Source organism: Bufo gargarizans, chromosome 5 (assembly GCF_014858855.1).
Source record: "Bufo gargarizans isolate SCDJY-AF-19 chromosome 5, ASM1485885v1, whole genome shotgun sequence".
Lineage (NCBI taxonomy): Eukaryota > Metazoa > Chordata > Amphibia > Anura > Bufonidae > Bufo > Bufo gargarizans.
This window is the reverse complement of record NC_058084.1, coordinates 231,973,026-231,997,623: the sequence shown is the minus strand read 5'-3', so window position 1 is coordinate 231,997,623 and position 24,598 is coordinate 231,973,026. Positions and strand designations below refer to the sequence as shown.

Here is a 24,598-nt window from a genome sequence, read left to right as displayed (position 1 = left end):
ATCCTATGGGAAAATTTCTTGGAGACCCTATTTTTCTCCTTTATGGCCAATTCCCAAAACTCTTCTTGCTGGGGATCTATGTCATCTTTCCATTTGTACATTAAACTCTTGGCTGCTTTATTCTTAGTCTTTTGATGCAACTGACCTTCATATATTTTAGAAATTACTTTCCCTCCTGCTGTTATTCTAGAGATGTTCATTAACAGCAGTGGGAGGGTGTCAATTTGTGTACCTTTTCCTAACTAGGTTCATAATGCTTGTTTTAGTTGTAAATAAAAAAAAACTCAGATCTATATAACTTGAACCATACTCATTTTTAAGATCTTCATATATTATTATATCCCCCTGTCTCCATACCTGGCCCAGTCTGTAGACACCATGTTTCCACCAGATTTTGCCCCCTTCCAAACCCTGTCCATCAATTCAAATAACGGTATCCTTCTACTTCTACTTTCCTGTTGTGCCAAAATTCCTGCTTCTATTAATTGAAAAATAGTACAACTGTTTAGCCTATAATTTATCCCTGCAACCATGGACTTATATCTTTGTGTATTACTCCGCATTATCATGTTTTTTATATGAAACACAAAAAAGATGGGGTCAGCTCATCCCAATACGCAGGTGCACGTTGCTTGTGGCTGCAAATATAAACATCTGAATCCAGGGGCTACAAGTACCAGCATGCATGCTGAGCAGACTATATACTCAATCTAATTAAAATCAGCCTGCGAGGCAGAGGAGGGGCAGGAGGGAGTGCACGACCCAGTCATATAGGAGTCAACCACTACTCCTATATATAATACTAGAAACACAAAAAAGAGGGGGTCAGCTCATCCCAGTACGCAGGTGCCTGTTGCTTGTGGCTGCAAATATACACATGTTTTTTATATGGCCAGCCATAAAATTAAGTTCTACATCTGGGACAGATAAACCACCCTCCCTCTCATATATATATATATATATATATATATATATATATATATATATATATATATATATATAGGGCGTAGGCTCGCTTAAAAGGGAGCACGCCCCCTCCTTCACTTGCGTGCGTTTTCGGTGCCTTTCCCGCCCTGAAGCGTCACGCCCCTTGCTGCCGCGCTGCTCGTTAGGTAAGTGTCTCCCTGCTCCCCCGATGCTCGCCTGCCCATCCGGCTGTTACGGGTAAGTAATCTCCGACTCATTACAGCACTGCTTTTCACAGCCACCCTGACCCCCCCCGGCTTGCCCGCCCGCCCGCTCCATCACCACCGCCGTTCTTCCTCACCTCCGCTTCGGCCCCCGGCCAGGCGGCCGGCGCTGTCTCCGCTTCCGGTGCCGGCAGAGAGGGTCACGTGGGACGCCATGCAGGTTCGCGGCTCAGCGTCCCTGTTGCCACGCAACAAGCCAGCGTCTCTGTCAGCTCCCGCGATTCCCCGCTCGGCTCCCAGCCGGGCTGCGCCGCGCTTCCTGCTTGGCCGGGGTCACGCGGGACGCTAGGCTGGGGTTGGCGGCTCGGCCCCTGGTTGCCCCGGCAACTAGCTTGCGTCCCCGGCTTCCACCCGCGTGACCTCGGCGCTGGCGGGTGCCGCGTGGCGTGCGTTTCTCCCATCATGGCGCCGGTGCATTCCATGGCCCGGGCGCCCTTGGCATGGGGGTCGGAGCCGGCGAGGGAATGGGGCACTCATGTGGCCGCGCCATCCGGTCCCCGGCTGTTCTCACGCCGGGGGCGGCATTCCGGCCAGGCAGGCCCGTGGGTGTGCAGGCTGATTCTCCAGGCGGCGTCTTCGTTGCCTCGGCACCCTGCCCCGCGGCATGCCTTGAGCGCCCCCTCCTGGCTGGCAGGTGTCGTTTCTGTCAATCATATTCAGGGGGGGGGGGGGGGGTGGTGGTATCTGAAGTATGGCTGGTCTCATGGTAGGGCAAAGGTGGTATTGAGGCTATCAAGCCCCGCAGGTCATAGCACGGTTGGCAAGGAATTGGGGTCTCTCAGCGCCCCCTTCTGGCTTGCGGGTGTTTTAAAAAAAAATAAATAAAAAAAAAGGCTTGTTGTTGTTGACTGTGAGGACGCGTGCAGGTCCGCGGTTCTCCCCCTCACGGCTTCTAAATTCTTTTCCACACCACAGGTGCCACTCCTTTTTCGGTGCGCATTAACCAGTTTTTTCTCTCACTCGATCCAGTCCGAGCCGACCGTCGCTCTGTCACTTCGCAATCCACGGAGTTTTGGTAAAATACCGTTATTTTTTGTTTTTCATAATCTGTTGCCTGTTACGCTTCAGGCTTACGTTGTTTTTCATAATCTGCGGCCTGTTACACTTCAGGCTTACGTTTTTTCTTCCAGGTTGGGTGCCTGTCTCGGTTCAGGCTAAAATTTTATTTATCTGTTGCCTGTTACGCTTCAGGCTTACGGTTGTTTTTCATAATCTGCGGCCTGTTACGCTTCAGGCTTACGTTTTTCTTCCAGGTTAGGGGCCTGTCTCGGTTCAGGCGTAAGTTTATTTGTTACCTGTTGCCTGTTACGCTTCAGGCTTACGTTTTATTTTCTGTTTTTAATCTATGGCCTGTCACGCTTCAGGCTTACGTTTTCCTTTCCAGGTTGGCTACCTGTCTCGTTTCAGGGTTAAGTTAATTTGTTATCCGTTGCCTGTCACGCTTCAGGTTTATGTATTACATTTATCATCATCTACTACCTGTTACGTTCAGGCTCAGGTACCAAAACCCCGCGATTGTTATCTCTCTCTCGGGTCAGGCTCTCGTTGCTAACGTACCATGACTGTCATCTGTCTTTTGCCCGTTCTGCACCAGGCTTACGTTCATGTTTTTTTTTTTTGCAAACTGTTGCGTATCAGCGTTGCATTGTTATTTACCAATTCTGTCGCTTTTACGTTTCAGACTCGTTCCATTTGTCTCGTCGGTACTAATCCAGGTTTGATGTTCTTTAAAAAAAAAAAAAAAAAAAAAAAAAAATATCACGGCCTGGTAGCTGGTACGCCACTGCACACCTTAGTCGGGCATGGTCCTCCACGGTAACGCCGTTTTTGTAGAACTAGGCACTCGCCACCTTAAACTCCTCATTCACCAGTCACGCCTCGGGGGTCGCCTGTCAGTACGGGGCCTCCAGCTCAGCTCCTTGTTTCTTTTTCTTGTTTTGGTTTGTCACCTCACAGCTGCAGCATGTCGCATATCTCCAACATCGAGGAGGCCTCATCCATCCCCGTGACTCCCGCATCCGAGCGGCCCAGCTCCTCATCACTAAGGAGTTGGACTATTGCAAAGTTGATTGCAGAATTAAACAGAAGAGGGATTCAACACCCGGCTTCCGCCCGGAAAGCCGAATTATATAGGCTGCTCATGGCAGAACCGGCTGCCCCGGACTTGGAGCAAGTCTCTATGTCCACATTGCAGGTGTCACTGACGCAGCTGCACGCCATGATGAACACTATTGCCTCCTCAGTCTCGGACGTGCAGTCCAGACTCCTGGCTGTCGAGTCTCATCAGGGGCTGGCATCCGTCCATCCAGGGTCTCCTTTGCCTGTAGCCTCCACTTCCGTGCTCGTTCCCCCAGGTAGGGTCCCTTGCGCACCTGAGGTAGCTCCGGCATACTTCATCCCCGGCAGCATTAAAAAGGACATTCTAGAGGGCAAGGACGTCAATCTGGCGTCCATCCTAATAGCTACCCATGACACGATAGAGAGCAAGACCATAGCCTGCGGCGACATGTCAATTGTTCTCAAAGCTAGGGATCCCCGCCTCAACAGAAAGCTATCCATTACGGAGTTCGTCCTGGCCTTTAGCTTGTTCAGGGATGTCATCTGTTCTGTCCATCCTGAGAGGCGGGAGGAGTTAGATACTTATCTTTACAGGGTCACGGACTTGGGCCACAGGTACGGTGGGCACGCCTTCTACGATTACCATCGCTCCTTTTCGGCCAAAGCGGCCGCCGCGCTGGTTCAATTCAAGCATATCACGAACTGGGCCGCTATGGACATGGAGCTCTTTTGCCGGCATTTCGCTGGGCTCAGGGCCCCAGCATGCGCCTCCTGCCAATCAATTGCCCACTCCGCAGAGTGGTGCCCCAACTCAGGTCCCTCCACGTCCCAGGGCAGGTCCCTCCCCGGCAGTTCGGGGGCCCCTCAGCGGTCTGGCCCATCCACAGACAAGCTAGGGCGGCCGATAGTGTTCCTGGGCAACAGCCAGGTGTGTAATAACTTCAATCAGAACGCGTGTTATTACAACAAATGCAGGGCCCTTCACGTTTGCGCGGGCTGTTTCAGGGCTCACCCCCAGTTGGCTTGTCCTCAAAGGTCCAGGCCATCCTGACTAAGCGGGGTCAATGTGGTTCTGCTAGCATCCCTGCTACAGAACCATCACAACCCTCAGTTCGTACAGTTCCTGGTTTCCGGGTTCACAGCAGGTTTCCACACAGGCCTGATAGCTCTCCCACAAGCTTCTTGGGAACGGCCCAACCTGCTGTCGGCAACCAGTGATCCTGAGCCGGTGGGTGCGCTGATCAGGTCTGAAGTAGAAAAGGGGTTCCTCATCGGCCCCTTTTCCTTCATACCCTTTGACCTTTGGAGGATAAACCCCGTGGGCATCGTGTCCAAACAGTTCTCTAATAAAAAACGCTTAATTTATGATTTGCTCCACATGGCTCCAGCACACCCAGTCTGAATTCTTTGGTGCCTTCCGAGGAGTTTTCAATGAGCTACGCCACCATAGATGAAGCCATTCAGTTGATCCTCAAAGTAGGTCGGGGGGCGTGGTTGGCAAAGGCGGACATCGCCGATGCTTTTAAATTACTGCCCATTCATCCACAGCTCTGGAGGTTCTATGGCATCCGGTGGGAAGATCAGTTTTTCTTTGCCAATCGCCTAACGTTCGGGTCCAAGAGCAGCCCCTGGCTGTTCGACCAGTTCGCCCAGGCATTGCATTGGATCCTGGTCAACCACTGCGGTTGCCCTCTGGTCATCCATTACTTGGATGGCTTTCTGTTAATTGAAAGCCCAGACTGCCGGCCAAGCAAGCTCCAGGCGCTGCTTCAGCTGTTTGACCAACTCAACGTTCCGGTGGCATCCTCCAAAACAGAAGGCCCGGCGACGGTCATCACTTTCTTGGGCATAATCCTGGACACAGGGAGGATGGAAGCCAGGTTGCCAGCTGAAAAGTTGGTAAAAATCAGGGAGGCCATTGCCAGGTCAGCGGGTAGCAGGACTTGCACCAAGGTAGAGTTGCAGTCCCTGCTCGGCATGCTCAATTTCGCCACCAGAGTCATGCCCCAGGGCAGGGCCTTCATGTCCAGACTCCTGCAGCTACTCCCTTCTGCCCCCGAGCAAGACAGCCTCGTCACCTTGGACACCCAAGCCTTGGCTGACCTGGCTATGTGGCAGGACTTCATGGCCTCATGGAATGGAGTCTCCTTGTTCATACCTCAGCCGGGCCCAGCTTCCACATTGGTTTTTTCGGACCCCGCCGCCTCTAGAGGTTTCGCGGCTATCTGTGGAAACCAATGGTTCGCGGGTGCCTGGCCAGCAGAGGTGTCATCCGCTAGAGCCGCGTTGAAATCATCCCCCTTGCTGGAAGTTTACCCGATTGTAGCAGCAGCCCAGGTTTGGGGCAGTACGTGGGCCAACTCTTCAGTGGTGTTTGTAACCAACAGTCAGACAGTGGTGGACATAGTCACCAGGGGCAGATCACAGTCTCCCCAGATCATGTCCTTTGTCCGCAGGTTAGTCTGGCTTTCATTGGAACATAACTTCCATGTGGCATGCAGACACATTCAAGGAGTACATAATGTGGCCGCAGACGCCTTGTCATGCTTTAATTTCGACACTTTCTTTCAGGTCATGCCGGAGGCAGACCGTGTGGGGCTATCTCCTCCGATGTACCAAAACCTGGTGATGGATTAAACTTTCTCATTGATTCAGCTAAATCTTTGATGCAGGAGTCTTTATCTCGTAACACTGCCAGAAACTACAGGACCGCGTTGAACACCTTCAACAGGTTCACGGGTCTGCATCCGAGACGAGACACCGATATGACCACGTACATCACAGCTTTCATTGCCTACTGTCACAAGGATCTCAAGCTATCCTTCAACACCATCAAATTGTACTTGTCCGGGGTCCAACATTTCTCCATGTTAGAAGACCCCGAAAGCAGGTCGGTTTTCCTTTCCCAGGCAGTCAGGGCAACCCTCAGGGGCGTTCAGAAAAACAACCACGTGGCCATCCCGTCCAGGCAGCCGGTGTCAGGGGATTTGTTTAGAAGGCTTTCCTCCTCCCTAGACGCCTTTCCTTTTGGGCTCCTTTCCAGCACAGTCATCAAAGCAGCAATGTACCTCTGTTTTTACGGGTTCTTAAGACCCGGTGAATTCACCCGCAGTTCAGGCAGGGCCAAGGGTTTAACCAGGGGTCAGCTGGCCTGGCATGACTACCATTTCTCCTTGTACCTCCTCACGTCCAAAACCATGCAGGTAGGTCCACCGGTGGAGGTACGCTTCTACCAATCTGCCAACGCTTGGTGCCCGGTCCAGGTGCTGGGGAGTTTGCTAGCAGCCCTGGGAGACGCAGGCCCTGACAGCCCGTTGCTCCCGTTCCAGGCCTTGCCCCTCACGACCTCCCAGTTCGTCTCGCATGTGCGCACCCTGGCTTCGGGTTTGGGTTTCGACCCAAAGGCCATTTCAGGGCACTCCTTCCGTATTGGGGCAGCATCCGCGGCTTCAAAGCATAACGTTCCCGGCCACGTCATCCGGAGAATGGGCCGCTGGCGCTCCTCTTGCTTCACTCGCTACATACCGAACCCCCAAGCCGAGATTTCACGGGCTTTTCACAGTTTGGTACTGTAATTGGTCATTACAATAAGAGTTCTCTCCTCCTACTCAGGTGTGGTTTTTGCCCCCTTTTAGGTCTACCCTCGGCATGGCTAAGGGCACACCTCCAGCCATTTTAGTCAGGTAACAGGTTCCTCTCTGACAGGTTCCCGGTTCGTCATAGCACTGGCTCTCGGCTGTAGCCTCGACCACAAATATATTATATATATATATATATATATTATATATATATATTATATAGATATTCAGTATTTGTGCTTTTATCCTTGGTTTTTTCCCTCGCCATATCAAATCCATTAAAAGGCTAGCTATTATTTTAAATATTTTTTGGGGAATTATTACCGGGGAATTCCACAAAATATAATTCAAGGGAGGTAATAGGCACATTTTTACCAAGGAAATACGACCTGCCATCAAGACAGTTTTTTCCATGCATCAATTTTTTTTCTAATTTCCTGTATTTTAGGGGCTACAGTCAGCTGAATGTAGTCCTTGGGGTTTGGAGTTATTTGGATACCCAGATATTTAACGGGTTCATCAATCTGCTTAATTTCCAATGGTCCAGGTATGAAGTTGTTCCGAGCATCAAGCGGGCCGATTTAGCCCAATTTATATTAAGCCCAGCATGTTTTACCATATTGGTCAAATACCTGGAAAATCTTCAAAAGTAAACTGTGTGAGCCTACAAACAACATAATATCATCTGCATATAGAGCAATTTTTTCCTCATGTTCCCCAAACCTGAAACCCACAATCTCTTCATCTTGTCAGCTAACTGTTCTATTGCTATTGCAAAAAGCAGAGGAGAAAGGGGGCACCCCTGTCTAACCCCCCTGCAAATTTTTATGTTATCAGAATATTCCCCATTTAGTATCACTTTTGCTGAGATTTCTGTATATAACAATCTTACCCATGATATAAAATTATCACCAAAACCCATCTTCTCTAGTGTTGTAATCAAGAAGGGCCGTTCTTTAGTATCAAACGCCTTTGAGGCGTCTATTGTAACAATCAGGTGTTCACCACAATTTGTGGGTTCAAGCTGGGTGTTCACAAAATAGCGTATTACATTATCATTTGTAGTTTTGCCTGCCATAAATCCTGTCTGATCCTCATCAATAAGCCCCGAGAACACACATCTAAGTCTAGTTGCCAAAATCCTAGCCAATATTTTATTATCGGTATTAATTAATGAGATGGGACAGTATGAGTCCGGATGGATTGGATCTTTTCCAGGTTTTAAAATCAATGTAATTAGAGCTTCTCTTAATGATTCTGGCAGTTTCCCTGCAGCCCTAGACTCCTCCCACATTGCCAGTAGTTTCGGGGTTAATATTTGTTTGTATTGAACATAAACTTCAAACGGGATACCATCTATTCTTGGAGCCTTATTCTTTGTGGTCCTAGATAAAGCTTTATCCACTTCCAAGTTATTTAAGGAGGCTTCCAGAATTTCACATTGATCTGTTGTTAACCTAGCGATCGTAATCAAACTGTTGTATTTGAGCCAAGTTTTTTTTTTATATTACTACTTTATATGTCTTCAAAATAATCTTTGAGCAGTTCTATTCTAGCCTCTTTTTCAGTAATAAACAATGGATATAGTTTATTTGTTTTTTTTTCTGGGTCGCTACCAAGGCTGCTAACTTTACCTGGGATTTGAGCGTAAATAGAATTATTATCTCACATCATTTTCTTTTTGTTGTTCCGCCAATAAGAGCCGCTCATCTTCCAGTTTGGACACTTTTTCTATCCACTCTTCATAGTTTTTATCTATGGGGTTTTCAATATACTTTTTTTCATATTTTTCTGCCTCTTGTTCCAGCTCCATTATTTTTTTCCTTGTCCCTTTCTTGTATATTGCTGTATATTTTATGAAAATCCCCCTCATATAAGCCTTGGAAGCCTCCCATACTATATTATTTGCCGCTGATCCCTCATTCATATAAAAAAAATCTGTTATTTCTTTCAAAATCGTGAATCCCTAATATATTTATCCAACCTATATTTATGTGCATCCCTCTTGTTTTTTTTTTTTATCATGCTTATAAAAAATTGGATTGTGGTCCAAGATCCCGCGCTGTCCGTATTTAACCTCTTCAATCTGAAACTAACCTTTATTATTAGTGAACACTAAATCAATCTGTGATAAACTCCTATAAGTCTTTGAGAAGCATGTGTATTATTATTTTTTTTATTTAGGGTGCATTACCCTCCAGATATCAATCAATCCATTTTTTAACTTAGTTCCTGTACAATTTTTTTTAACATTACCGGTTCTACATCTATCTATTTTACTATCCATAACATTGTTGAAATCATCCATTACTAAAAGTGGTTTATCGTCTACCTTAAGCACAAAATCATGAATTTTGAAGGGAGGTGGTATATAAACGTTGGCTATTATCCATGGTCTTTCTTCCAATAAGCAATCAATCAGGACATATCGACCTTCCTCCTCTATCGCTATTTATCCTATTTTAATGTCTATGTCACGATGTATTAATATACTCACCCCTCTAGCATATGATGAATAAACTGAGTGAAGAGTGCTGTATCCACGACCTAGACAACCCATTTATCGTTTCACCTATCAAATGTGTCTCTTGTAGGCAGACTATAGCAGGTAAGAATCTATGTATTGCATCAAAAACTGCCACTCTCTTTACACCTCTACTCAGTCCCCTGATATTCCACAAGATAATTCTCATAAAGACCTATTTATGCCTCTAACCATTTCCAGAGTGTAGTTGCAGGGGCCCCGGGGGAGAAATAGAGAGAAGGCAGAGAGAGAAAAAATAAAAAAATAAACATCTCAACAAGAACAAGCAGTATAATAGAATAGATAACCTACCCACCCCATCTCCCTTCTGAATGAACCAGGCTAACTTCAGTCCTGGTTCTCTATCTTGGCGGTTCACCCTCCCAACCAGCCCACTTATCCCTTAGCTCCTTATCTTTTCTTTAATCCATGCTTCAACCCTTCCACTGTATCAAAAACCCAATTTTTATTCTCCCATTCAATCCTTAATTTAGCCGGAAACCGCATAGAATATTTCACGTTATTCAAGCGCAATTTTTTTTTCACATCAATAAACCGACTTCTTTCCTTTACCATTTCTTTTGCATAATCAGGGAATATCGTTACAGTTGTCCCCAAGTATTCTAACTTCCCTTTTTCCCTTGTCCTATGCAATATCTTCTCCTAACCAATAATAGATTAAATATTATAGGTCACGGTCTCATACCAGGTAGGGGCAGTTTTTTTGAGAGTCTATATGCCCGTTCTACAAAGTTCTTATAATCTGAGACGTCCTGGCCCAGCTGGTTTATCAACCAAGTTTATAAAAAAAAGTGCAGGGATCTTGTCCCTCTGCACCCTCTGGAATCCCAAGAAATCTCAGATTTGCTCTTCTGGATCTGTATTCTAAATCAAGAAGTCTATTTTTTAATGCCCTATTTTCTTCCTTTAGGGAGTTTTTTTTCTTTTAATTGTTATCTGTAATAGGTCCTCAGAGTCAGATGCTCTTTTATCGATTTCTATCAATCTTTATTTATATTTTTGCACCTCCTCTTGGAGGAGCCCCACGACTCCCTAATATTTCCAGTCTGGAGAGAGAGTTCCTGTATTGCCAAGCTACATTTTTTATTTCTTGGATTATATCTTGCAGGCTAGGAGACTGTTCCTCTTTAGCAAAGGCATTCTCCTCCAACTCCTTTAACTGTTTACTATCGCTCTCCCCAGACTGGAAGCCAATCTCGGGTACCCTAGGGGCAAGATTTCCCTCTAGAATAGACTCCTCCTCTTCGCCCACCACTACATCACCCTTTTTTTTTTTTTTTTTTTGGGGAGGACATCTCTGCCGAGTCAATTATAATGCAAAAAGCTTGATTGGAGATTGTGTTATTTTAGAGCTCGCACAGTTGATGGCCTAAAAATCATCAACAATGACTTAATTGTTTTTTGAAAGTTTGTTGAATAAATTTGAGCCATCCGTTCATCCAATCATTTCGTATTCAACCACAGCTCCAAAGAGTTAATACCATAAAGTCAGTGGCAGTCACTCAGTTGGATGAGTTCATTTGCAAAGTTGGTTGGATTAATTCAAACCCTCAAGTCATCCAACCATCCCCTGTTTACAATATATATAGCCTATGGCAGGGCTGTCATGCTTTTAATAGTCACAGCAGGAATAGTTAAACATGGGGATCGGTAGGACTCACTTAATTTGCAATATTAATCAAGTTAGTTCAGCCCCTCATTTCATCCAGCCACTTCACTTTGAACCGTATACTCCATGTCAGGCTCCAATACTTATAGTATTAACCTACAACAAGGCAGCTCTGTCACTTAAGACAGCTATAGTAACCACTTGTACCACATCCAGAGTAAACCAAAAACAAAACAAGTGGAGTATTGTAAGTGGAGTATTGAGGTCCCGCGCCCAGGGTCTGTCATTTCCACTTTCACCATGACCTCAGGTACGGTCTGCATTTAGTTTGACTCATATTGTGAATGGTTCCCTTGCACGTGTTCTTGTCGGGTCCCATGCACTTAGGCGTACACCTATGGTACCATTTATGTACAAATATCGTATCTTTTACATCCATTTTCACCCCAGGTTTGTCATTAACATGATTACATGGGGTTGATGGTGATGTTTACATCAATAGTGTATGTAGCTACGACTCTGGGTTTACTTCCTGTTTGTGGGACTGGGTGTGCCATACCCTTAATTGGGTGAACAGCACACTTTGTGTCTCATCGGTTGCCCAGAGCCCTAGCTTTGCCTCACATCTTACCGTACCCAATTGCGCATTATTCTGCGTATTTCCATGGTGTCTTTTTGAATTGACTCACTCTGTGCTTCTCCGTGTACTGTATTACAACATTCCGTTGTTCCCCATTTTTTATATTCTATAATAAATGATATATTTTTTGATACAATACTCCACTTGTTTTGTTTTTGGTTTCCAATACTTATAGTGTTAGCAGCTCAAACTGTTAGTATCATGCAAATAATAGCAATCACTTATTATAGCTCTGCTAGTTTGGAAAGTTCACCACCTTTCCGCAGACCTTCGGGGGGAAGGTTCCGCCTGGCCTCCCTCAAAGGTCAGGTCTCGGCCTTGCCTGTCTCTTTCCAAAGGCCCTTGGCTTCTCGTTCCCAGGTTAAGACTTTCCTTCAGGGGGTGGCGCATCGTGTCCCTCCCTTCCGTTCTCTGGTTGAACCCTGGGATTTGAATTTGGTCCTAGATGCCCTTCAGTCCTCTCCCTTCGAGCCCTTGAAGGAGCTATCCCTTTCTTTTGTCTCCTTTTAAAGTTAAATTCATAGTCGCGATTACTTCAATTTGCAGAGTTTCCGAGCTGGCGGCGCTCTCTTGTTAGTCCCCCTCTTTGGTTTTTCACCAGGACATGGTTGTTCTGCGCCCAGTTCCCTCCTTTCTTCCCAAGGTGGTTTCTTCCTTGTACATTAATGAGGAGATTGTCCTTCCTTCATTCTGCCTTCTCACCCCAGAGAGTGGTCTCTCCATGGTCTGGATGTGGTTCGGGCGCTCTCTAGCTGTATCTCCAGTTAACTGAGTCCTTCCGTTCGTCTGACTTTTTTGTCGTCCCTGAGGGCTCATGTAAGGGTTTACAAGCCTCCAAAGCCACCATCTCCCGTTAGATTAGGTCTGCTGTTAAGGAAGCCTATGTACGAAGGGTCATGAGCCTCCCTTCCACTTGACCTAACACTCCACTAGGGTGGTCGAGGCATCATGGGCGGTTCGGCATCTAGCCTCTGCTTCCCAGATCTGCAAGGCTGCCACCTGGGCCTCAGTTCTCACCTTCTCCAGGTTCTACCATATCCATTCCTTGGCCTCTGCTGATGCCAGTTTGGGTCGCAAGGTTCTGCAAGCGGCTGCGCGTTAGGTTCTTCGCATGGCCGTTTCTGCCCACCCTCTGGGACGAGAAAAATGGATTTTTGTATTTACCGTAAAATCTTTTTCACATTGGATGCATTTGGGGACACAGATCCCACCCTTGTTGTTTTTTTCTTCGTTAGGGTTTTCCGGGACCCTTTTAAATAATGGTCCTCTTTCTGGTTTAGGACATGTCTCTATTGTTCTGCTCTATACTGCTTTCGTACCACCTGGTTAGTTCAGTGTCTGTGCAGAGGGTATAGCCCATCTGGGTGGAGCCAACACTGTGTCCCCTGATGCATCCAACGAGAAAAGGATTTCACAGTAAGTGCAAAAATCAATTTTTCTCTGAGGTCAAGAAACAATTAGGCCCCTTTCACATGAGTGAGTTCCATGTATTGGACTTTCAGCATGTCAGGGAGAGCTCCAAGCACTGACAGGGTCACATAGCATTTTATTGATGCATGATGCTATGTAACCCTTATAGTTCTGGAATGTATTGGATAACACTGACAGCATTATGTCACTGTTATACAACACATTCCAAAACAATATAATGCTATGCGACCCCATTAGTGCTAGGAGTTCAATATGGGAGCTGTTGCATACTCGCCCTGGGAGTCCGGAGTGTGACACTCGCTCGTGTGTATACTCTGTATGTAGCAGATTGCTATGACAAATTCTTGGAGAACTGGACTCCTTGGATCACTGCTCTCCATTTGAATGTATGCCTACGCATGTTTCATTATAGTCATTCATTCATTATGTTATAAGGCTGCCATCCTGCAAGGGAACCCTCTGCCCCCCCCCCCCTCTTCCCCGGTTGTCTTGAGTATGCCTAATCTGAGTGTCTTATATGTGTGTGTCTTATAATGACCTGTTCCTATGACTTCATATCATATTAGGCGTATTTCTGGTGCAGATTGGAGTGCAAAGGTCCTTTGCGCTGCAATATGCGATTTTTTATTTTTTATTTTTTTTCCCCACTCACACAAGGTTAAAAAAAAAAGTCGCGGGGAAAGGGATGGGCCGGTAGGCCCATTTCATTTAATATTTGCCTCTTTTAGGCATACAAAATTATCTAAATGTAAGACAGCTAGGAAGCTTGCCGTTGCCTCTACATATCTTCAGCGATCAACCGCGTGCTCAGGGCCAATATTTGTGTCATATAATCATCTTGCCTACACTGTCAAAAGTAGCCAGAAAGTGGCCAACCCCTTTAACACTCATTTATCTTGGTCACCTTATCGGTTCCTCAAGGATTTTGGTATTGTTCAGCAATATAACGTGAGGACTGTGAGCTTCAGGAATGGGACAAGGTGAGTAGGTACAGTTTATTTTATTTTTTCTATTTTTTTTTATATATAACAGAGGGCATTTCTACCATGGAGGGGGCACAGATGGCAAAATTACTACAAAGGGGGCACAGAGGGCAATACTACTACAAAGGGGTTACTGCACAATAGGCATTACTACTCTGGAGGGGGCACAATGGGCATTACTGCTATAAATGGGATATAATGGGCATTATAACTATAAAGTGGGTACAATGGGCATTACTACTGTGAAAGAGGCACAGTGAGCATTATTACTATGAAGGGAGCACAGATTACAATACTACTGTGAAGGAGGCACAGAGCATTACTCTTGTAAAGTGTGTGGGCATAAATGTTATGGGGCACTGAGTGGGCATTATTACTATGAAGGGGCACAGAGGGCATTATTACTGGTATGGGGGCACAGTGAGGGCATAACTGCTCTGGAGGGATAATTGGGGTAAAAGAAATTGAGGGGACCGGTGGATATGGGTAACCCCTCGAATCCGCCTATTTCTGGAAACCCGTTGTGAGCGCCAATCGTAATAGGTCGGTAGGAAGGTATGTGTTTAATGTAAAGTACCAAAAAACAACAATGTACTACACTGGGTCTCAGGTGCCTAAGAGACCGTTAGCTGTAGTATCATACAAGCCAATGTGTGGTCAATGGATAGAGTGAACAAGCGGAAAATAGGGGTAAAATGAGTATAAAAAGATACATGTATCATAAAAATACTAAAGTATCGTATACTTCTTACTTCACGAGGGAGGGGGGGGGGGGGGGGTACCAGGATAAGCATAATACTCCTGTAAACCAAACACCCCTCCCAGCCTGGATCGCTTCTAGGATTTTACAAGATGAAGGCAGCCAAACACACGGGTGCTTCTGTTCACTTGTCTTTTATTAGGGTAGATGTCCGGCTCACCGTGTTTCGGGACAGGCACGTCCCTTCATCAAGAGCAATGGTTTATTGTATGAAATAGCAGGGTTTTTATACCCTGGTGGTAGTGGCAAAAGACCGCAAAACAAACACAAAGACAGCCAAAATACAAAAAAGACCGCCAACCTGTTGTGGGCGGATCGTCCGTCAAGTTGCTCCGCCTGCTGGAAGCGGAAATGCCCCGCCGTGATGTTGCGTATGGCTGGAAGCCGATGCGTGTCAAGGTGGAACGCATCGCGATATCTTGCTCATGCCCAGTAGTGCTCGTCTCCGGAGCGGCTAGGCTCCCTATGCTCCGCTCTGAAAGTAGAATTTCTATGGCGGTGCGTTCCAAGCTGGAACGCAAGTTCTTATTCCGACTCCTGCGATTCACCTGGTTCTTCTTGTCTTCGTTTCTTCTGTGTCTATCGGGGTCATGTTATTTAGGAGTCCTTAATAGGCCATGTATAGGAGCCTTTTTTATAAAAAAAAATTATAAATAAAAGTCATTACAGTACATCTGCGCCCCATGTGCCCTACTGCTGCTGCTGATGATCATACAGATCGGTGTCAGGGAGGGAGAGAGAAGTGTGTACAGATGCACAGCTCTCTCTCGGATCAGGCAAAGTTCTTTATATGCGCTCTGCTTAATCATGAAGGAAGCGGCCAGGGTGTCTGGCCATACTGGTTCTCCCTGACTGCAGTTAATAAGACGCAAGCACTTGTCAGCAAGATTTTTTCTAGCAAAAAAGTGCGTCTTATAAAGCCCAAAAATATGGTAATACACTATTTATCAACATTGCAGCTTGAGTCCTGACTACATCCAGAATGAAGGTACTGTACTTACATCACCGATTGGGTGTAAACATCATCTGACAGCGGCACATAAATTGGGTATCCCTTTTCAGAGAAAGCAGTCAGTCTCGATCAGAACACTGATTAGGTCCCTATATGAGGCGTCCCCCCCCTTCGCCTTTAGGATGAGCTTCTGACCTCTTTCCTGAAGTTGTCACGGTTTATACTATTTAAACAAAGCTGCACACCTCAGTGGAACGTAGCCAGCGCATGCGCTCCATAATTGTCACGGTGTACATATGGTTCATCTGCTATCACCCTGGACCTGGGAGCGTCCAGTTCCCGGTCAGGTCCATAGGGAGTCAGAATCCCAAAACAAACTTGAGAAAATGTTTAGACAAAACCTTACTCCCTTGCACATGCATTCACAGGTGATAAACAAAATGACATTTAAATGAACCGTTCAATGGAGTTCAAATGATCAGAAACTGGTGTTTTGGATTTCAGGTGAAAGGAAACTGGCTTTATGATGAGAACACGAGGGAATAATTGTTTTTATCTTTTTCTTTCCACATTTACCGATCTCTAGGTACCGGATGTGTAGCGCACTGAAGAGGAGATTTTTGCTACTTTATGGAACCCAGCGTGGACAGTCAAAAGCTATTGCTGAAGAAATAGGCCAACAAGCAGAGCAGTATGGATTTGTTGCTGATGTGTTTTCGCTGGAAGATATGAACAAAGTGAGATAATTGTGTACTACATGTTTATAACATAAACAATGCTTGTTTTTTGTTGATGTATTGTCCTTTTGTATGTAGTTATTACACAGATTTGTTCTCATATCTATATCCCACTGTGTTCTTTAGGCTTATTGCTGTCGCTTGTTGAAGCTGTACTGCGCAGATTACCACGCCAGTAGCACATCAAATTTCAAACCCACTGAAAAAAATCAGAGGGTTGGCAGGGGTTTTTATACCTTTGATTCCACAAAATCTACCATCTTGACCTGTTTTTTTTTTTTTTTTTTTTTAAACCCCTTCCTGACAGAGTCTATTTTTGCAAATCTGACGTGTCACTTTGTGGTAATAACTTTGCAATTCTGAAATTTTCTTGTGACACATCGTTATTCGTGTTAGTGGTACGTTTGAGTTCTTATGTTTTATATTTATATATAAAAGAATCAAAAATTTACAGAAATTTTGAAAAAATCTTTTTTTTTTTAATTAGAATTTCTTTGCTGTTTAGACAGTGATACCTTGTAAAATAGTTATGAAAGGGGTTTTCCAATTTTTATGTATTTTTTTATATAAGGAAATCATAAAATGTCCGAATGTACATGTATTTAAAATTCTGCATACATACCTTTCTTCTATTAGGCAGTTGACCCCTATATGTAGTAGAATGGTATAGCCCATGTATCAGTTCTGTGTAATGTGTCCATGAACTAACTGAAACATCCATGGCATCAGTCAAGTGACACTCTTCTCATCTTATAACACCTGATATTCAGTAAGCAGCAGTGTTGGGGCTCATGAACATAACCGTGTGTGCCCCGTACTCATATTGCAGCCCCATACAGCGGGTCCGCAGTATATGGGCACCGGCCCTGTTCATCCGTATCGGGAATGTAGACCTATGGTCCCTGACCATCTCTTGTTGATTGCGGACCCATTCAAGTGAATGGGTCGGCATCCGCAAATGACGTGCACATGAATGGTGCCAGTGCATTATGGACTGCAAGTTGCGGTCCACAGCACGGGATTAGGGTGGCCAGACAGTCCAATTTTCGGACACCATGCCCTCCATCTGGCGCAAGGCCTGGACGGACGCAGGGATGTCCACCTTTTCAGTAGCTCACGGTCAGACAGCAGCATTGTGCTGTCTGAGCGTGAGCTGCAGCAACTGAATGAGGCTCCTCTCACCCCCAGTCACTCAGTAGAGCCCGCAGACATGGCTCCCTGTGGCTGACTGAGGGGTAGAAAAGCACACTTGCCATACCCCCACCCCCCACCCCTGTTTTTTTCTGGCTGGCGATGTGTTCTCCACAAACAGCACACGTCCCCATTCTTTTTAATGTGTGTATTCACACGTCAGTGTGTTAGCACGGTACGTGGGTCTGGTTTTTTTTTTTTTGTTTTTTTTTTAGCACAGATACATGCTCCATTTTGTCCGTGTTCACGGATCCATCAAGCCCATTATAGTCTATGGGTCTGTAAAAACCATGGGTGCCATCCGTATTTCACGGATCATTAGTATAGATGAGCGAATTTTTCAAAAATTCGATTTGGCAGATCCTAATTTATTTGCGGCGAATCGCGAAACAAAACTGGCTATTTCCAGGCTGCAGAGAGACTTTATAAAGGTGTAGAACACTGTGCCTTGCAGTAACACGGATAGGGAGTCTGCTGTGGTAGTGAAACAATACTGTGAGTCAGTATGACAAGCAAATGACAGGCGTTGCTCTTAGAATCACTGCATACTTCACTTATTTGGGCAGTCAGGGCAAAAATTATCTGCGGGGATCCAACTCACCCCGGCCACAGCCTTTTCATTCCCCTACCCTCTCGTAGGCGTCTTAGAGCCCTACATGCCCGCACCACTAGGCTGAAGAACAGCTTTTACCCCAAAACAATCAGTCTCCTAAATGCTCTGAGATTATTGCCCCTTCCTTGGATAGAAACTACCACAGACTGAAAGTGACTGCTGCATTCATGAACCCATGATGATCTCTTGTCTGCATTGGTGTCTGAATCAGTGTGTGTATATATACTCATAAGCACTTCCTACTTTGCTCTTGCTATATATATGCTGTGAACTGTGAATAGTAATGCTTTCTAGTGCAATGTTTTGTTTTTTTTCTAGTGTAATGCTTTAGTTTAAATGTCAGTTCTTGTTCCTCTGTCCATTGCATCTAGGATTGCTCCAAACAACATTTCATTGTATTGTACATTGTATTACATTGTATTGTACAGTGACAATAAAAGCATCTTATCTTATCGTATCAGTCGTGGGGCCAAAACTGACCAAATAACTTAAGTATCAACTCAGCCTTACAGGTAGTAGATGTTAGCGTCAAGAAGAAGCGCACTCATTTTAGACCGTCGTCAGCTGATTCCACCTAGATGTCTACAGAACCTGAACGATCAAACACTTCTAAAAGTAGAGCCCCCCCCCGGACAGAGTGGAGAGGGTGTCAGCAGTAAGGTTGTGTTGACGTCACTGATTATTTTGCCCTTCCTCTGATCAGTCACAACAATAACCCCCTCAAAAAACGGATCCTGTCTGTGGTGAATACGCCTTCACTCGGTCAGCATTTGGTCAGTAACCCATCACTATTGCTAATACCAAAAAAAAGAGTAGATCTAAAACAGAGATGACACGTGAACCGAATATTAGCATGTCTTCTGTGTTTTCTACCCACTCCTGCTTATGGCTACCAATTCATATGCCAATTCTCATGGGACCATACAGGCCTTAAAGCTGCTACACAGACAGGATCCGTTGTGCATCTTATTTTTCCTTCCTTCTGACAGATTAGAAGAAGGGTCAAATAAATGATGTCAGCCAGGCCAAAAGCGAAAACAGTGGTCCAGTCATGAAATGGAGAAGGGTGGGAACAGCATGAGAAGTCCACAGAGTGGACCTGTGACATAGTGGTGAGTTGGAAGCAGCAGGAGGAGACCACAGAGTGGCCCAATGACAGGGTTTGGAGGTGGAAGCAGTATGAGGAGGCCACAGAGTGGCACAATGACAGAGTCTGGCGGTGGCAGCAGCATGAGAAAGCCACAGAATGGCACAATGAGAGTGTCGATTGACCAAGATACCTCTGGGGGAATCTGCCTGGCATTAACAGGCATCTAGTAGCTACAGACAATGACGAGACAAAGCGTCAAGATAGCTTTGAGCCCAGAAGAGTCGCGAAGTTCATCAAAATACGTCACTAAAGATGTTACCGAATATAACCGCAGCGCTGACCACTGAATAAATTTTGTTTTTCAACCAAAATACTTCAATAAATATTGTACCACATATTACTACAGTGCTGAAATAAATCAAGATTTAACGTATATAACTGCTGTGCTGAATGCTGAATAAAATTAGTCTTTACACCGAAATAAGTCAAAAAAGATTTTACCGCATATAACGGAGCACAGAGATGGAGAGGTTGTTCAGATTCCCCCCGCACTATACTGCAGTCTCAGAAATGAATTGCTGCTCCCGACAGCAGCTCCTGGGATGGTCAGGGAGCTTCCCAGTCATCCGGCATCTATTCACTCCACTGAAGGATGATTTTGAAAGTGTGCAAAAGCCACATGGGGCCTCCATGCTGCAGATTTATCATGGAGACATCTTGGAGATTTTACCACATATAGCTACAACGCTGAACACTGAATAAAATTAGTTTTTCGACCACAATACGTCAATGAAGATTTTACCACATATAACTGCAGCGGTGAACGCTAAATACAATTAGTTTTTCCACCGAAATATGTCCCAAAAGGTTTTACCACATATAACCGAAATACGCCAATTAGGATTTTACCACATATAACGGAGCACGGAGATAGAGAGGGTTTTCGGATTCCCCCGCACTACACGGACGTCTCGGAAATGAACCGCTGCTCCTGACAGCAACTCATGGGAAGGTCAGGGAGCGTCCGGGTCATCCGGCATCTATTTGTTCCATTGAAGGATGCTTTTGAAAGTGTGTAGCAGCCACACCGGGCCACCCACGCTGCAGATTTATTATGGAGACATCATGGAGATTTTACCGCATATAACCGCAGCGCTGACCGCTGAATAAATTTAGTTTTTCGACCACAATACTTCAATAAAGATTTTACCACATACAACCGCCGAACTGACTGACTGCTACCACCGCTACTTCCGTGAACTCCTGCACCACTACTTGCTGGGTAGGTAGGCTGCTGCGAATCAGGTGCTCAACCCGCCGTGAACTGAGAATGTATTTTTCTGTTTGTACTAAAAAAGGCCGTGAACCCTACTGCACCACTTCCGTGAAGCCTTGCACCACTGCTTCCCAGTTAGGTAGGCTGTTGTGAAACAGGTGCTCTACCCCGGGCACGTTTGGCTTCCGACCTCCCACTGCTGCCACCCTGCTGACTCCCAGCCATGCTTTCAAAACATATAACCGCCGCCGTGAACTAAGAATGTATTTTTCTTTTGGTACTGAAATACAGAACAACACGTATAACTGCCGCCCTGACTGACTACTACCGCCGCTGTTTCCGTGAACCCCTGCACCACTACTCCCCAGTTAGGTAGGCTGCTGTGAAACAGGTGCTCTACCCCGGGCACGTTTTTACTTTCGACCTCCCACTGCTACCACCCTGCTGACTCCGAGCCATGCTTTTAAGACATATAACCGCCGACGTGAACTGAGAATATATTTTTCTTGTTGGACTGAAAAAGGCCACTACAATCTTTCACCAGAATTAACTGCAGGAATGCACTGAGAATATATTTTTCGTACTGGAATACGACCCTATACGCTCTGACCAGAAAAAACTGCAACAATGCAGTGCATATTCTCCTTTTTTTACTGTAATGCGCCCCTATACGCTTTCAACAGAAATAACTGCAGAAGTGAAATGCGTATATATTTTTCTTGTACTGAATAAGATACAAAGATATAAGCCATACCAACACTAGCTGGAACCAGCAAATTATATCGCTCGGTAAACAACTGTAAACTCCTATACAAAGCAAAACAAACCCGCGGATACTTACTATATCAATCTTTATTGAACAAATATAATGACATACATGATAATAAATCAAGAAATGAAGAGGAGTGTGGATAAAAGCCTCCAGGACTAAGACTAATGCAGTAATGATGATGCAAAAAATCACTGTTGTACGTGTGATACACCAGAAAGGAAGATATGCTAAGTATGGCCCTACATTCAAGTATATATTTGTGCCAATAAAATGGCATATGCAGGATTGAACCCAAATGAAAAGTAGGGACAACCAGCGTGCAAGTGGGATACCACTATAATATTGGTAAAAAACACAGACAACCGTGACTAGCGTAAACATGTGAAAAAATACCAAACCTGGCTGGAGGAACGGCCCAACGTCCGTTTCACTAACACGCTTTTTCAAAGGGCACAATGCAACTGCCATAAAACCAGCCCTATATACTCCCGACATGCCTTGTGTCAACCTATCAGGAGGCCGGTGCCAGATGGATAAAACGTTGCACCTGAGGGACACTCACACATACCACATTATACACATTGTGCGTCATGACATAATTCGGACGTGCCCAATATCACGTGACAGCGTATTGCATAGGAGGATATGTCATAAGCAAGCGTCCAAGACCCGCCCATACATGGAGTCGGCACCCGATCACATGTTATGACCGCAGACCGGGTATATTGCAAAGACTAATGGTGGAAATGACGTCTCTAAAGCAATCACATGATCAAGCTAAAAACCTCTGCACTACGGCCGCTTAATAACATCAATCACATGATCGGCAGGTAATCAAAACTCTTGTATCACACAAATTAAAACAAATACACTATACCATTATAGGTGAGTGAACCATAATTCAGTTAAACACATGCAATAAAAATATTGCCGCAAATTCATAATCATAAATGTATGTAACAAATACCTACATAAAGTGCTAGTGCAATAAAATATGATGAAGAAAATTACCAAAGAAAAAATCTATATATATATATATATATATATATATATATATATATATATATATATATATATATATATTGTAAACATAGACACCATCTAATACATTAAGATACCTTGTTAATATAAATTAAATTATGTACAGTGTATCTCATAGTAAATGATTAGCATAATACAACCTTATACCAACGTCTTGTCTAATAGATAAAAAATTAACGAAAAAATACAGTAATAAATAATATATATTATAAATATAACATTGTAATTCATGCATCTTGTAGTCCCAAAGGTGTTTCAGCGATATATGTGAGTAATTCCATCCATACGTAGGCATCCAGCACATAAGGGGCACGCCGCTGTATGTGATGCTTGTAAAATAAAACTGAATAGTCAGGGATTCTATAACGGAAAAAAGGCAGAAGAGGGTTAGGTAAATAGCAGATAACCAGATAAACACTAGATCTGTTAAAAGCTGAATGAACCAGTAACAACATACTGCTAAAAATAAGGCGCAAAACTATTATCATTCAACCCACGTGGTGTGATGAAATTTAAGGTGAAAATCCAACTGGATTCCCGCTGAGCAAGAATTCTCTTCAAGTCCCCTGCCCCCCCCCCCCCCCCCGGGATATATTGACATGATCAATGCCCCTAAACCGTAGCAGAGAGCTATCAGAACCATGTGCCTCCTTAAAATGTATTGGTATGGTGGTAAGGAGATCATCATCTGTGTCATCAATCGTGGCTGCAATCACCAATACGTGTTCCCGGATGCGCTTCTTAAATTGGCATGTCAGCCCAACATAGATCTTGTCACATTGGCATAAAGCCCAGTATACCACTCCAATGGTGGCGCAATCAATAGGGTAGATAATGCGATACTCCTTCCTATGTGCCGTATCCCAAAATATGTCCGTCCTATCCATGTTGCAACATGCAACACATTTGCCACATGGTTTATTACCCCATTTGGGGCACCAAAGAGTCCAGGTTGTTTGACTATGTGGTTGCTCCGTAACAGGTGATCCTTAAGATTTTTGGAGCGTCTCAACGTCCGATGCGGGCGATCCGTGATCGCCAAACCCTGAGTGTGAATCCAATCGGAGGATTTCCCAATACCTGGCTAGTACCTCACCTATTTCAGTGCAATTGTTGGTATATGTTGTAATGAACCAGATCTCATCAGATACGTTCTTCCGTATTCTCGTCTGTAGGAGCTCGGGGCGTCTCGCCAAGCGTGCTAGACGATATGCCCTCTCGATGGGCCGTCTTGTGTAGTCCCTGTGTTGGAACCTCTTCCGAAGGTCATCAGCCTGTATTTCAAAAAGATGGTCAGTGGAACAAATCCTCCTAGCCTGCAAAAACTGGTCAACAGGGATGCTGTTGATCAGATTCCTCTGGTGTGAGGATTGAGCTGAAAGAAGAGCATTTACCGAGGTGTGCTTCCTGAACAGGTCCGTAGTGATACCCCTATCAGCTTCCACCCGCAGTTTAACATCAAGAAAGTCCATCTCTATTCTACTACATGTGTAGTCTGGTGTTCAGTTGGTTATCAGTCAACTCATCCACAAACGACCTGAATTCCTCACTAGACCCCTGCCAGATTATAAGAAGGTCATCAATGTATCTTCCCCAGTATTGGACCTTATGTGCCCGAGAAGATACATTTGTCTGTAGGATCTCTCTCTCCCACAGCCCCAGGAAAAGATTGGCGTAGGAGGCCACACAGGCTGTAGGAGGGCGCGGGAGCTGCAGGAAAAAGAGACTGCCAAACATGAAAAAGTTATGAATGAGTACAAACTCCAACAAGGTCATGACAAACTCACATTTCTTTGCTTCCATGTTGGAGCTGCGTAGGAAGAAATCGGATTCTTTGAGACTATCAGAATGCTCAATAGACGTGTAAAGCGACTCGACTTCACATGTCGCTAGTAGCATATCTGGATCCAGATGTAGATCTTCAACCTTTCTGAGGACATCCATGCTATCCTTCAGCTATGATGGTAATTCTTCAACTAGCGGGTGTAGGAAGGAATCGATATATTTGCACAAGACCTCATTCAGACTGTTAGCCCCCTGGACAACCGATTGTATCGGGAACTGTCATATGTTTTTTGCACCTTAGGGAGAAGATATAAAGTTGGAATTACTGGATATTCCTTCAACAGGTA

At 45.0% G+C, this 24,598-nt stretch overlaps 1 protein-coding gene across 3 annotated transcripts in view; it reads left to right on the top strand.

Annotated features, from left to right (window-relative positions):
- Positions 1-24,598, top strand: part of MTRR (5-methyltetrahydrofolate-homocysteine methyltransferase reductase) — an 877,206-nt gene that overhangs the window by 105,895 nt on the left and 746,713 nt on the right. For all 3 annotated transcript variants that reach the window (XM_044292703.1, XM_044292705.1, XM_044292704.1), the window contains one exon: positions 16,333-16,483. In XM_044292703.1, coding sequence (XP_044148638.1) covers positions 16,333-16,483 — 151 coding nt within the window. The remainder of the gene's footprint in view (positions 1-16,332; positions 16,484-24,598) is intronic.